The 16,188-nt window shown below is 37.8% G+C and overlaps 1 protein-coding gene across 2 annotated transcripts; it reads left to right on the forward strand.

Moving 5' to 3' along the window:
- The first annotated feature begins 28 nt into the window (after window positions 1–28).
- LOC147292342 (TMV resistance protein N-like) lies at window positions 29–5,336 on the forward strand. 2 transcript variants are annotated; one of them, XM_086232190.1, is made up of 6 exons: window positions 29–200; window positions 682–1,314; window positions 1,721–2,807; window positions 2,917–3,192; window positions 3,281–4,150; window positions 4,226–5,336. In XM_086232190.1, the coding sequence occupies exons 2-6, from the start codon at window positions 809–811 to the stop codon at window positions 4,769–4,771; spliced, it is 3,285 nt and encodes a 1,094-aa protein (XP_086088316.1). In that variant the 5' UTR covers window positions 29–200; window positions 682–808; the 3' UTR covers window positions 4,772–5,336. The 2 variants fall into 2 exon arrangements, with proteins under 2 accessions (XP_086088316.1, XP_086088317.1); XM_086232191.1 differs by having other exon boundaries at window positions 29–1,314.
- The last annotated feature ends 10,852 nt before the right edge of the window (window positions 5,337–16,188 follow it).

Consider the following 16,188-nt stretch of genomic DNA (forward strand, 5'->3'; position numbering starts at 1 on the left):
ATGTAAATGCATTTCAGTCCAAAAAATAAAATAAAATGCATCCATTCCTCTGTAATCACCATCACACAACACAATCCCTCCACTCCCTTCTTTGCTCTTCATTCTTGATCAGCTGCTAGTAATTCAAAGATCTCAAGGCAAGCTAAGGGAACTAGGGACGTTCAAGATCGACCCAAATTCCAAATTGCCAAGAAACCCAGGTTAATTAGTTCCATCTAATTATTTTTCTAATTAATAGCTAACTAGCTATTTTTGCTTCTTTAATTTGCATATCTGCATATACATGTTTTTCTAATTTGCTCTTTCATTCCTTTCAAAATTAAGTCTTATCGGTGTCAATGATGTATTGTTAGCTTAAGAGACATCCAAGTAGTAAGTACGAATGCCTAACATGAGAGTCATCAAAACTTCTTATCAACTGTGGAATAAACATGCTTAATTTGGGTACTCCTCATTCACAACCTCATGCTTAATGTGGAATAAACTTCTTGTCAATGATGTCATACTACAGAAGAATATATGCATTTTTCAGCTGCTTCTAAATGTTTTACTGTCTTCAATATATGAATGCACCATCCATCGTGTTCTGATTAGGGTATATTCTTTCTAGTTTAGAAGGATGACAACAACCAAAAAGTTCACAAGGAAATCATTCATATTTTCTATCTTCTTAATTTGCAGTAGGAAATCCACAAAAATGGTTTGCTCTCCATGCCAGTAGCAAGCGATGATAAAAAAACCATTCATATTCTTGTAGTCCTTGGACACAATTTTCAATAAATAGTCACAAACAAGAAAGTTGGTTCCAATGGCAATGAGCACACATGGAATGTCTACACCTTTCCCTTCTTCAACTCCTCAATGGAAATGGAAATATGATGTTTTTATGAGTTTTAGAGGTGAGGACACCCGGAAGGGTTTTGCAGACCACTTATACTCTGCATTGGAACAACAAGGAATAATCACTTTCAGGGATGACCCTGAACTTCAAAAAGGGAGAGCTATTTATCCAGAACTTTTGACTGCAATTGAAGAATCGAGATTTGCTCTCATTGTTCTCTCTCAAAATTATGCATCGTCAACGTGGTGCTTGGAAGAACTTTCAAAGATTCTTGAATGCATGGAATCAAGAAAAACAGTGATGCCAATTTTCTATGATGTCAATCCCTCTGATGTACAAAAACAAACTGGGAGTTTTGCAAAAGCCTTCAGTAAACATGAAGAAAGGTTTAACAATGACACAGAGAAGCTGCAAAGGTGGAGATCAGCTTTAAAACAAGTGACAAATATCTCTGGGTGGAATTCAAAGGACTGGTATACATTACTTATTTCTTTCTTTCTTTCTTACTTTGAAAAGTTAGAAACAAAATGGAGTTCAATGTATGAGGAATGGAAATAGATCAGCCAATTATATTTGCACGGTTTATTGGAATCAGATGAACCTTTGATATTGCAATACTTAACAAAACAGGACTTTCGTTTTTGTTTTTGTTTTTGTTTTTATTACCTTAAAATACATTTGGACGTTGGCAGATGACTAGTCTGAAGCTAAATGTCGTTAGAAGAATAGAAAATAATTATTGAATACATTGTAAAGATGCTGACTAGATTTCAGGTCCCCATAAATACATCTCTACATGCTGTTTCTTTGTGCATTTAATTGTTATTTCATACAAATAACATGCTTAATTTTTTTTTTTCTTATCTATTTTTATTGTAGGTACGAGTCAAAGCTCATCAAAGATATTGTTGAAGTTATATGCACAAAATTGCAACCTACATTATTTAGTTCTCTGGAGAATTTAGTAGGAATTGATTCAACATTGAAACAAATCAATTTGCATTTAGGTGCAGGGGAGGATGACGTTCGCTTTATTGGAATATGGGGGATGGGCGGCATTGGCAAGACAACTACTGCCAGAGTTGTCTACGAGAGAATCTCTCGTGAATTTGAATGTAGTTTCCTTGTCACCGATGTTAGAAATATGGTTGAAAAAAGTGGCCTGGTTAACCTACAAAAGCAACTTCTTTCTGGTCTATGGAGGAAAAAGGATGACATATTCGACATCCATCAAGGAGCCACAATAATAAGCAGGTTCTTACGTCACAAAAAGGTTCTTCTCATTCTTGATGACGTGAACCATCTAGACCATTTAAAATATTTGGCTGGAAATAAAATGTGGTTTGGTCCTGGGAGTAGAGTTATCATTACAACTAGAAATGAGCATTTGTTAGTGAGACATGGAGTGGAGAGAAGATTGAAGATTGAGAGACTAAATTGTGATGATGCTCTTAAGCTTTTTAGTTGGAATGCCTTTAAAAAGGATTACCCAGAACAAAATTATCTTGATCTGTCAAATGAAGTTGCGAGTTATGCCCGAGGTCTTCCATTAGCTCTTGAAGTCTTGGGATCTTTTTTGTATGGGAGAGGTCTAAGTGAATGGAATTGTGCGTTGAGAAAACTAGGAAAAGTTTGTAACCCGGAAATTTTTGACATACTTAAGATTAGTTATGATGGTCTAGATGAGGAGGAGAAGAAAATATTCCTAGACATTGCATGTTTCTTTAACAGAGAGGACAAAGATCAAGTAATAAAAATACTAACCGCTTGCGATCTTTCTGCAATTATTGGAATAAATGTCCTTATCGAGAGATCTCTCCTAACTATTTGGAATGAAATGCTATGGATGCATGATTCTCTACAAGAAATGGGTCGGGAAATTGTCCGCCGAGAATCTAAGGAGCTAGGCAGGCGCAGTAGGTTGTGGCTATATGAAGATATCAATTATGTCTTAAGCAAAAATACTGTAAGGCATTTAAGTAGAAGAATAAGCTGTTATTTGTTAATTAACAAGTTACTGTACTAACCCTTTTTCGGAGTTATGAGGTTCATTATTATATATTCTTGTTTAATAGGGAACAGAAGTTGTAGAAGGCATAGTTTTGCAGTCAAAGGATGAGCCAGGAGTAAATGTGGATGCGAGAGCCTTTTCAATGATGAACAAATTGAGATACCTTGAGATTAATAATGTGGTCCTCTCTAATGGGCTTGAGTATCTTCCCAATAGTTTAAGGATTCTTGAATTGGTTGGATATCCGTTAAAATCTTTCCCATCACATTTCAACCTAGAGAAGCTGTTAGAACTCAACTTGTGTAATAGTTGCATTAAAAATTTTCGGATGGGAATAAAGGTACGTATCCTGTTTCTTATTTAATCGTTTGGTACCTATAGAAGTTGTTAAATCATTGAAGCTAATTTTCTATGCTTTTACTTGACAGCCTTTATACTATTTAAAAACCATCAACCTCAGTCACTCTCTAAATCTTGTGAACATCTCAAACTTTAAAAGTATGCCAAATCTTGAGCTTCTGATTCTTGAAGGATGCATACAGCTGCGTGAGGTTGACCAGTCAATTGAAGTGCTTGAAAGACTTACTTTGTTGAACTTGAAAGATTGCAGAAACCTTGTGGGCCTTCCCAACAGTGTATGTGGCTTAAAATCTCTCAAAGTTCTTAACCTTTCTGGTTGTTCAAAGTTTGAGAAACTGCCGAATGAGTTGGGCCTTGTAGAGTGTTTGGAGGAGCTTGATATGAGTGGAACTGCTATAAGTGAAGTGCCCTCCTCCCTTGGTCTTTTAAAAAACCTTAAAGCATTGTCTTGTCATGGATGCAGACAATCACCTAAATGGTGGAATATGATCTCCAACCCTTTTCAGTTATTGCTAAAAAGAAGTCTGGTTCCGGCACCATTGTCGTTGTCTTCGTTATCTGGTTTGAATTCTTTAACAAAACTGAATCTAAGTGACAGCAATCTTTTGGAAGGAGCAATCCTCAATGATCTCAGCTGCTTGTCCACATTAAGAAGATTAGATCTAAGCAGAAACCAATTTGTTAGCCTACCCAGCTTTTGTCAACTTTCTAGACTCCAAGATCTTAACTTGCAGTATTGCCCCAGACTTCAAGCATTGCCAGGCCTTCCATCTGGTGTAGATGTTGAGGTTTCTGACTGTATATCATTGGAAACATTGTTCGATCCAATAAAACAATGGAATTCTGCGAGAACAGTTTATTGTCTTAACTGTCCCAAACTGGTGGAGAAGCAAGACATTGAGAGTTTGGCACTTCCATCCCTAATGCAATACCTTCAGGTTCTCTCTCTCTCTCTCTCTCTCTCTCTCTCTCTCTCTCTCTAGTTCTCTTAACATTGTGGTTTTGTGGTACAGGATTACAAATCTGAATCTGATATTTTTCAATTTGCTGCTCCTGCAAATGAAATTCCTGAGTGGTTCAATCATCAAAGTGTGGGATCATCAGTAAGTTTAGAGCTGCATCCAGGTTGGTTAAGTGATAAGTGGATGGGATTTGCCATCTGTGCTGTTTTTGAAATCCATGAAAAACCTTTGTCAAAAGCTTACCTTTGGTGCAAATTGAGAGTCAATGGAGAAGAATGGTTTCCTAGGCCTGGCTTCGGAAATGGCATTGTGCCAGCTCACCTGTGGTTAGTCTATCTGCCTTATAGATATTATGATCAAAGGGAGTGGCAGGATATCTACTATCAGCTTGAATTTTCATTTGTGTTCTCAAAAGGGGTAGTGGGGGAAGTAAACAAGTGTGGGCTCCGTATGGTATATGAGGCGGAGTTAGAGGCAAAGAGCAATGTTAGCATTTCAGAGGCGTTAGAATTCCCTGATGCTAATGTTGTTGTAGAATGTGTCAGTGAACAAGGTACATGTTTCGACCATAAAAACAAAAAAAGAAGGTATACGTAACTGGAACTGGACTTGGATTTCCAAAGTTATTGAATATGGTGAACAGATTTTTGCCTGAGCTACCATGATTGGGCTTAATTATGATGAAATTGTTTGACAGAATGATCATGTCTAATGAAGTCGTTTGGAATTCAATGTTAATTGGTTATTCTACAAATGGTCATGGAATTGAAGCACTAGCTTTTTTCAATGAAATGAGGCTTACTGGTGTGGAACCCAATGAAATTACATTTACAGGGGTTTTGTCTGCCTGTGATCATTTGTGGGTTGGTTGAAGAAGGAAACAAATGGTTCTATAAGATGAAACATGACGATCATATTGAGCATTGAACACTAGTCGTGTATGATTGATTTTTGAGGAATTAAGCAATGAATGTAGTTACTTGACCAAAAAAAAAAAGCAATGAATGTAGTTGAAGAGATGCCTTGTAAGGCAGACACAAGCTTATTGTCATCAGTCTTGAAAGGTTGTTTGGCTCATGAACACAAGGATCTTGAAACAATAAAAAATGAATGAGTTTCCATATCATTATCATGATTAACAATAGGAATGATGATGTAAGCATTACTAGAAACACCACTACTATACTTGTATGCAGTAAATTAAGCCACTTATTAGTTTCATTTACCATTTAGACTCCATGAAAATCTCAAAGAATAGCGAAAATGCCCAAATATGTGTAGTTTGTGGTTTACCATACGCATTTCTAATCTTTGCAATGTTCCTAAAGCCCAGAGTTACCCAACCCAAGCCAGTATGAATGTAAACTTGGAATTATAGAGTCCTTGCAATCATGGCTTGACTAGCTATGATTGACGCCAAAACAAGCACCACAAAAATTGGGCAATATGAAGATCTTGCAGCACAACTAGTATATAATCCCCTCAATTATAGTAGTAAGCTTATCAACCAGGTATTGAAAGAAGCACATATAAAAGAAGATGATATGGTACATGAAATGGCCAATATGAGAACTAGGTAAGCGACCAAGCATGAACTTATTTGAATAGATCGAACTCTGAAATGGCCAATTAGTGCTTCATCTCTAGCATTGCGAAACTAATTCTTTGTCATAAATATTCCACTTATCAAAAATAAATATGATTTGTTGTGCAACATGAATATTGGAACTGCGCTCTTATATTCTTTTTTATAAGAAACCTACTTTTATTTATAGAAAACAGAAAATATAACATAGTGGATAAAATATCGCATTAACACCGAAGATTAAAAAAAAATAGAAAATAAAATATAGTACAAACAGATCATTTAACAGAACATAAACCATCACTGCCACCAAGGAAAATCAAAGTTTTTTTTCTAGTCCACCTAAAGAATCACTTATGTCTTGTGAATTTAGAATAAGGAAGATGTTTTCAAAAGGAATTAAACTTTGACCTCTATGTTGATTCAGAAATGTATATTATGAGTTGTATCAATGTGTTCCATTAACTTTAATTTTGAAGCCAATTTGCCCATTCATTACATTTTCTATTAAAAAAAAAAAACCATGAAAAGGTTTGACTTTTATGAACTTAATTGTATTACAAGTGGAATGACGACTTTACCCATGAAAAAGGAATTACATGAGTGGCACGTGATAACTTTTTGACGGAATTTGCAACCAAGTTGACGGAAGTGACATATTAGCAAGGAGTAAAATTTCGAAATTTTCGCCGAAATTTCGTCAAAAATTTCATTTTTTTGGAGTATGGAAATTTTAACACTATACCAAATTAATTTCATTTAAATTTCGAAAAATTTCACCGAAATTTCGGCGAAATTTTGGAGCTGGGAGGCGGAGCTAGAGGGAGAGAGGGGAGGAAGTGGCTAGCCGTCGCCAGAGGAGGGTGACAGATTGAACAAAGAGGTGATTGGGGAGGAAGGAGAGAGAAGAGAAAGGAGATCTGGGAGAGAGAGAGAGAGATCGGGGAGGGAGATGAGGAAGAGGTAGGCCGGAGAGAGAAGAAATATGGGACAATCACAGTGGGACTGGGAGAAAGAAGCTTCTGTAAGGTGGCTAGTCTGGTGGCGTGGAAGTTTCTCCTCTTAGTTGCTGAGTGCTGGAACTATGCAGGTTCTTTAATTAAAAAAACAAAAAGCTGCAGGTTCTTGTTTAGTATAAGTTGTATTGCACAACCAAAAATTCTGAAGTGATCCACTGCTGGTTTATGTCCGTTCCATGCTTCTTCAGGTGTCATATCTTTGACAGCAAGTGTGAGACAACGATTGAGTATATGAATGCTCCAATTGACTGCCTCAGGCCAAAAATTCTTTGGAATGCTTCGGCTTGCCAGCATGCTTCGAACCATGTTCAGAATTGTCCTGTTTTTTCTCTCAGCCACTCCATTATGTTGTGGTGTGTAGGTTGTTGTAAGTTGTCGCCTAATTCCATGCATCTCACAAAAATTTGCAAATTCTTGTGAGTTAAACTCTCCACCACGATCAGTGCGGAGAGTTTTAATGACTCTTCCAACATCTTTTTCAGCAAGAGCTTTGAAGCTTTTAAAGGCTGCAAAATCTTCTGATTTTTCCAGCAAGAAGTAAACCCACGTTTTTCGACTGAAATCATCAATAAACGTGATAAAGTACCTCTTGTTCCCATTGGAAGTTGGGTTGATGGGTCCACAAATATCTAAATGGACTAACTCAAGAGATTTGCGAGCTCTCCATGCTTTCCCCTTTTGAAAAGTGTCTCTATGTTGCTTGCCAACAATGCATTCTTCAAAAATTCGAGATGAACAATCAATTGGTGGAAGTCCTTTCACCATACCTCGCTGATGAAGGGTTTTCAATCCATTAAAATTCAGATGTCCATAGCGGAGATGCCATAGCCATGCTGTATCTTTCACTTGAGCAGAGAAACATGACTCAGTCACACTCTGGATATGCAACGGAAACATCATGTTTGCTGACATGCTGACTTGTGCAATAAGCCCCTTCTTTGGATCATGGATTTGACATGTTTCTGCTTGAATATTGATCACATAGCCTTTTTCTTGAAGCTGCCCCACACTTAACAAATTGCTTTTCAAATCTGAAACAAAGAAAACACTAGATATAGTTTGAGAGGTGTTATCTTTGGCCCGAATTTTAATATTTCCCTTTCCCATGACAGAAATTGCAGAATTATCTCCAAATCTTACAGTGGTGCGAAAAGACTCATCCAAATCAGAAAATGTTGACTTATTACCACACATGTGGTTACTGCAACCTGTGTCTATATACCACACATCATGGTGAATGTTTTCAATAGTTTGACAAACCATCAAAAGGGTAGCTTCATCTTCTTTTTTCTATAAAATTTGTCTTTTCACCTTTATCTTACAAATTTGTTCGACACTCAGAACGATAGTGGCCATACCTATGGCATCTGTAGCACTCAATGTTTGACTTATCGAACCTTGAGTCTTGATCATGTCCTCTGTCTCTATTTTGAGAATTGGGAGTGGAGTAATCTTCTGACTTGCTGTGTCTGCCTTCTCTGTTGCCAGCATTATTTCCTCTGCCTCTACCCCTTCCTCGGCCTCTACCTCGACCCCGACCTGAGCCTCTGGATGTTGGGAATTCATAGTTGGTAGAGACCTTCAGAGCTTGCTCCTCAATGGTACTGCGAGTGATCTTCCGTTCATGTACCAGTAAGGAACTTTGGAGTTCATCAATTGAGAGTTCATCGACATCATTTGATTCTTCAATCGAGCAAACAATATAATCAAACTTTGGAGTCATAGACCGCAATATCTTTTCAACAATGGTAACATCTTCCATCTTGTCGCCATGGATCCGCATCTTGTTTGCAATTGCCATTGTTCTGGAGAAATAGTCATTGACAGACTCTCCCTACTTCATTTGAAGAGTCTCAAAATCTCTTCGGAGTGTCTGCAATGCAGAACGTTTCACCTTTGTTGAGCCTTGGTACTTCTTTTTCATGGAGTCCCAAATTTGCTTCGAAGTGTCTTTTTGAAGAATTGTCTCTAGAATTGCACGATCTATTGCTTGAAAAAGATAATTCTTCACCTTTAAATCTTTCAGTCGTTGTTCTTCCAAACTTTTTTGTTGAACTTCTGTCAACACTGCTCCATTTCATGGTTCATGAATGCCGGTTTCCACCAAAGTCCAATACTCCTTGGATCTCAGGAAATTCTCCATTAACATGCTCCAATGATTATAGTGACCATCAAAGCGAGGAATTGCAGGTTGCACAAAAGTTTCTGATTGATGCTGCAATACAAGAGTGAGTAGAAGAGAGCTGCTGCTCAGTGAAGACTTTCTACACGACCTCTGTTTTTTTTCTCTCTGTGGCTCTGATAGCAAATGTAAACTCAAAGAAAGTAGAAGACAGTAGACTAAAATTGACTCAACTTAATTGATTAATATTGACTGAGTTGAACCCAACTTAAAATAGAATAAACAAAACTGACTTAGCACATAACTTGGAACAACACGTTCCATGACTAACAGACTTTCACCACTACTGGGATATCCCTATAGTAGGAAACAACCAAACAACTAAGTCCCATAAGAATAGGACAACGTACACCAACTTATTCAATAAATAATAAGTAAATAATAATAATCTTTAACATTTATTCCTTTTTTTAAAGTTTTTTTGCTAGTTTTAATCCTGTTTCGGGGCTGGTGGTGTTGGTGGTATCATGCGTACTTGGATGGGGGAGGTTGAGGTGGTTATGGCCCTTCCTCGTACCGACATTACCTCTCCATAGCAGGCTGATATATTGGTTTTTCTGCCCGAGATTTTCTTTGGTGGCTGGCTTTCTTTCCTCTTTGCTTGTGACTGTTGCTCGTGTCTTGTGTCTCGGTTGCTCAAAGTTGGCTTGGGTTTGACTTCTGATGTGCTATCGTTTGATGCTTTAGGGGTTTGACATCCTAGTTTACAGTTGTTTGATCGATTTGTGCTTCGGTCTTGTAACGGGGCCACTCATTTACTTATTAGACTTGTATTGTGTTGTGGTCCTTTCCATAGTTGGGGGTCTATTTCCCATCTTTGGTTATAAGCACTTGCGCTTTTGGTTTGTAATTCCTCCTAGTTTATTAATGAAATTTTTTTATCGATAAAAAAAAAATAAAACTGATTAATTAATAAACTAAACTAAACTAATTAAACCCCTCCCCTCATCCCCGTCACGCCCCTCCACCCACCTGCCGGTGACTCCTCACTCCCCCGGAAGCAGCGGCAGTGGCCCTTCACTGTCGCTTTCACAACAATAGCTACAACAAATGCTTACCTTGAATCTCAGTAATATGTCCTCCACTGTCACTTTCTCCAAAGCCAACCATCAATACCCCATTAATGCTTCATGTTCACTTCTCAACACAATCCAAATCCAGAAAAGCCTACACACCTCATCTGCTCTGCTCCGAAAACTTGAAACATGTTCCAAAGCCTTAAACTTCAATAGAAATTATGGCTACCAATTTGGATTTTTCTCAAAACTCATATCTAAGATCAAAGATTCTAGCGGAAACATCAGCCACTTGAGCCAAACTTGTGCATTCCCATTTGGGTGGGGGGACGTGATGGGGATGGGGGAGGGTCGGGGCTAGGTGGTGGAAACTGGGTTGTTTTCGAATGGGGTGAACTTGAGTTCGACCCAGATGGTAGAGTCGGGTTTCGAAGGCTTCCTCGAAGGTCTGGTAATGGGGAACCACCCGGAGATAGGTTCTCCGGACGCAATTTTTTGGGCGGAGATCGTAGCAATCTTGATTATCTGTGAGTCGAACATGTCGTTGTCTTTGACCTGGAACTCAAGGTTAATTATGGGGTGTGCCAGCGGGATTACGAAGTGCTCGCACCACTAGGGGTTATGCGCGTTCTTTATGAAAAAGGTCCAAATACAAAGATGTTATAAGCTTATAGCTGATTCTACAATAACCAAGCATGTTTATATTATAATCCCTACCAATATCATGATCAAAATCCAAAACATGCATTTAGTTCACATGTTAAGCATCATCTTCACAATTAGAGTCCTTGTAACGAAATTTTTGACACAATTGACGGAATATCTTTGATTGAAAAACTTCATTAATTATAGTCCTTGATTGAATCAAAGTGAACACAAGATCATCAACTGAAAATAGAAGTATAATTAGAGTCTTTTTGCTAAAATTTTCTCAATTGTAGGCGTCAATGCCACCAATTAATGCAAGCCAAATACAACATCATTGGTGCAAAAGTGTAGCCAGTTTTGCCAATTCCAACTATTGGAATGAATACATGGGTAAACTAAGATTTCTTATGATATCCAAACCAAGGAATGAAATTTCGAAAATTTCGCCGAAATTTCGGCGAAATTTTCGTTTTTTAGGGATCCCGAAATTTTATCACATATCCGTTATTTTTCGTAAAAATTTCGCCGAAATTTCGGTAATTTCGCTTAAATTTCGCCCGAAATTTCGAAAATGCCCCAAGCACATTTTGGTTAAATTTCTGGAAATTTTACCGAAATTTCGTCGAAATTTGGCAAAATTTCGCGTATAAATCGAAGGGAGGCAGAGACCGGAGGGAGAGAGGGCCGCCGTCGCCGGAGGAAGAGAAGAGATCGGGAAGAGGAGGTCGCCGTCGCCGGAGGGAGAGGAGATCCGGGGAAGAGGAGATCGGGGAGGGGGAGGGAGAGGGAGGAGAGAAAAGAGAAGGAGATGGGGGAGGGGGAGGGAGAGGGAGGGAGAGAGAGGAGAGAGAAGAGAGAGAAGAGATTAGGGAGAAAGGACGGAGGAGGGAGGAGGGAGGAGGGAGGAGTGAGGGGGAGGGAGAGAAGTTGGTCTGCGTGAGTGAGGGGGAGGGAGGTCTGCGTGAGTGAGGGAGGAGAATAGAAAGGTAAGTTTGCAGTCAGTCACGGGTGAAAAGGAAGAAAGGAAAGAAAAAAAAGGAAGAAGGAAAGAAAAAAAAGAAAAGGAAAGAAAAGAAAAGAAAAGAAAAAGAAAAGAAAAAAAGAAAAAGAAAAGAAAAGGAAAGAAAAAAAAAGAAAAAAAGAAAAAAAAACACGTTTTATTTACGTCTATGCGCTCGTTGACCCGAGACTTTTCCAACAAGACTAAAATCAAGACTGAGTCTTTTCTAATTTTTATTGTTCCTCAATGACTTGCCAAAATCACTTAAAATTCAAATAATTTACCAAAATTAACTTCGAGGTTCGAAAAACGTTCTGTAAAATCTCGTGAGCTCGTCTTAATAAATTTTATTTTTCTACTACTTCAAATTCATTTATTTCCTTCCAAAATTCCTCAGAAAAATTCTAATATCTCCGAATTAACAAGATAATTATCAATAAATCACTATTTACTTCAAAATAAATTATAAACCAACTTTTTGGGATCTCACAATCTATTTAGATTGTTTTTGGTTATTAGATTAAGTGGTTTAGAAAATAACAATACATGTCATTTTCTTATTTGTCCACATATGTTTTAAGGACAATTGGATTCAAAATGATTAAATATCCCTTAAAAAGAGGTCATTTTTATGTAATTAGTAATTAGTGAACTATTTTTATTTAACAGTATTTGCCTCCAGCGCACATTATATTCACCTTATATCATATGAAACCTACTATATAATTTGATTTCTTCAATATTTTTTATCAATGTAGTAGATAATATGTTAAATAAACATATGGTCAAGTTTCATTCAAAATTTCCGTATTTTGATAGCAATTTCCGTCGTTTTTGTCTAATTTTATCGAAATCGAAATTTTAATCGAAATTTCCGCGAAAATTTCCGTCGAAATTTCCATCGAAAATTTCCTCGAAACCGAAATTTTACTCCTTGATCCAAACAATCATATTTTTATAGGTAAATTACAATTTAATACTTCAACTTTACCTCATATTTCAAGTTAGTACTACAAGTTCAAAAAGTTGCACTTTTATACCTCAACTTCAAATTCGTGTCAAATTCATACCTTTGTTATTTATACCGTCAAGAAGTTTGTTATTCGCCTACGTGGCGCTAACGTGGACCACGTAGACTACATACCTGGACACGACGTACGTCTCAACGCGAGGTTGGTTCCTGCCCAATATCGTCATGTCAACGCTTACCATGTCATTTCCCTCTAAGACTAGATGCCACGTCGACTGACGCATAGCCATCTGGACTGACGCACATCCACTTAGATTGACACACATGTAAGTTTAATAAAAAAATTCAAGAAAATTCAAAACACATAATGATTAGATTTTTTTTAAAAAGCAAATTACAGGTATGTATCTCAGGTTTACACTGTTTTTCACATGAGTACCTCAATAAAAAAAAAGTTGCATAGATGTACCCAGGGGTTTAAATTTCGAAAATTTTGGCGAAATTTCGCCGAAATTTTCGATTTGAGGAGGGGTCGAAATTGAAACGTATAATTTTCGATTTTTCGTGATAATTTCGCCGAAATCTTCGAAATTTCGGTGAAATTTTCGACGGGTGAGATCGAGAGGGCGGCGGCAGGGGGCCGACATGGGGGAGATGAAGGAGAAAGAGATAGAGGGAGAAAGAGATAGATGGAGGAAGAGATGGTTCAAACTTTCTGTGCATCATTCGGTGGGTTTCGGCGGCAGGGAGCGGCGGCGGGGGGGAGACGAGGGAGAAAGAGAGGAGGGAGAAAGAGATGAGGGTGAAGGTGAGGGTGGTGATGGAGATGCAGAGAGAGAAATATAAGAGTGTGTGACTATGTGAGAGAGAGGAAAAAAAAAGTCACAGACTCACAGGTGCACTGCAGCAGCGAAGAAGAAGGAGAAGATGAAAGCAAAGGAAAGAAAAAAGGGGTCAGCCCATGGGGAAAGATAAGGAAGGAAAGAGAAAAAAAGAAAAGAAAAAAAAAAGAAAAAAAAAAAGAGAAAAACAATAAAAGATTTTTTTTATTGGAGTTTGAGACTTTTGGGCAATTTGAACAAAAAAATAATTTGGGGTTTCGTTTGGCCATTTTGGGATTTCGTTTAGTTGTTTTTAAACTCTAAACTAATAAACTCTAATAAATTTTTATATAAAAAATAATTAAAAATATCCTAATGGGCCTAAACCCTAATATCTTATATTATATCTTAAACAATATAGAGTATAGATTATAAAGTATATAGGGTTTAGTGTATAGATTATAAAATATAAAGAATATATTAATTTCATTTAATCATTATACTAATTTTATTTAATAGTATTTGCCTTCAGCGCGCATTATATTTATCTTATATCACATGAAACTTATTATATAATTTGGTTTCTTCAATATTTTTTATCAATGTAGTAGATAATATGTTAAATAAACATATGGTAAAGTTTCATTCAAAATTTCCGTATTTTGATAGTAATTTCTGTCGTTTCCGTCTAATTTCTGTCGAAATTTAAAAATCTTCAAAATTTCCGTCAAAATTTCCATCAAAATTTCCATCGAAATTTCTTCGAAACCCAAAATTTTATTCCTTGGATGTACCTCAACTACCATTTTTTGACACTTAGGTACCTAAGTCAACTTTTCCATCCGCTAGGTCATTAACTGTCTACGTGACACACTGACGTGGCTTTAAAAAATATGACGTGGACAAAAAAATAAAATAAAAGTTAAAAATACAAATGATTATTAAAAACAAAAAAATTAATAATTAAATTAAAACAAAAAACAAAAAACTCGCTCTCTACCTCACCTCCCTCCACGCCCAGCCACCTCTTTCCCCGACCGTCGACCACCGACGTGGCACTCTATCCCCACCCCTCACTTTCTCTCTCTGACTCACTCTCCCTCTCCCCGAAACCCCAGCCCAAACCCAGCCCCTCCCCACCTCGCCCCGACCGCCGCCTTCTCCTTGCGTCCCTCCGAACCTAGCCCAACCCCCTGCGTTCAAATCAGAGAGAAAGAGAAAGAAAGAAAGTGACAGAGAGTGACAAAAAAAGAAGGAAAGAGTGAGAGAGAGAGAGAGAGAGAGAGAGAGAGAGAGATGAATTTGGTGGCCGGAGAGGGGGAGGGAGGGAGGTGGGTGGGTTGGGTGGCCGACGCGAGGGAGGCAGAGGGAGAAGGGCTCGGGGCTGGGGTTTCAAGGAGAGAATATGAGTTAGAGAGAGAGAGAGAGAGAGAGAGAGGGGGGTGGGTGGGGTAGGCAGCGAGGTGGGTAGATGGGAGGAAGGAGTGGTGGCTAGGTTCTTTTTATTTTTGTCTTTGTTTTTTTATTTAATTATTTATGTTTTTAATTTTTTAATAATTATTTCATTTTTTATTATTTTTTTGTCCACGTGGCATTTTTTTAAAGACATGTCAGAGTGCCACGTCGACACTTAGCGGCCTAGCGGATGGAAAAGTTGACAGAAGTACCTAAGTGTTAAAAAATAGTAGTTGAGGTATGTCTATGCAACTTTTTTTTATTGGGGTACCCAAGTGTAAAACGGTGTAAACCTAAAGTACCTACGTGTAATTTGCTAAAAAAAAAATTCCACTCTTCATTATCGATCTTAAAAGCAAATGCCATTCTCTATCTGCTGAAAACCTAAAACCCCATATCCTGAACATACATAAATCCTGAAACCTTGGACCCGAAATCCCTAAATCCCTAAATCAATTTGAAATTTCAAAATCAAAAAGTGAATCACGTGATAACTAGAAGATTGCGTACCTGGTTTAGGACCTAATCAAGACAGCATGGCCTGGAGAATTCGTGTCGACGATGACTTTGATATTCCTATATATAGTAAGTAGCAAATCTCTGTGTATCTGATAATGGGTTTTTTTGACCCTTTTACATTTGTTCGGACCAAAATACCCCTTATATATCATATGTAGACCGCGCATTCGACAACTAGACTAGAATTTGATCATATTTTTCTCCTCTTTTGGCAACCTCTCGAATTTGACAACTAGACTAGAAATTCAACCATTTGCTTCTCCTCTTGCGGCGACGATCGTACAACGGTGACAATCGTAGCTGATCAAAAAATGGAGAAGACGAGGAAGAGCAAAAAGAGGTTGTTCAAGTTCAAGGGGGTTCTGGGTTTTCAAATCTGTACGACAATATTTTTTTATGGCAAAAAACCCACCACTACCATCCCATGATTCAACCCACCACCATACTCCACTTCCCCCCACCAACCTCTCTCTCTCTCTCCCCTTCCCTCCCAACCCACTTAGAGCAAACACCTAGATGAGAAAATTTGGGTTGTCGTTCTCGACGGCTTTCGCCGTCCCACTCCTTATATATCTGGCCTCTCATAAAGCCACAATCTTCATCGTCCTCCACCACCAAAACATTTGTGGTGGTACGACGAATTAGCTACTGCAGGAACACAACCGTTAGAGTTTCGAAGCTAAATAAGGTGGAGGAGAAGAAAATGGTCGAATTTCTGGTTTATGTGTCGAATGTACGGTCTACATATGATATATATAAAAGGTATTTAGTCTGAACAAATGTAAAAGGGTCAAAAAAT

Source organism: Dryas octopetala, chromosome 2 (assembly GCF_963921425.1).
Source record: "Dryas octopetala chromosome 2, drDryOcto1.1, whole genome shotgun sequence".
NCBI classification, from domain to species: Eukaryota; Viridiplantae; Streptophyta; class Magnoliopsida; order Rosales; family Rosaceae; genus Dryas; species Dryas octopetala.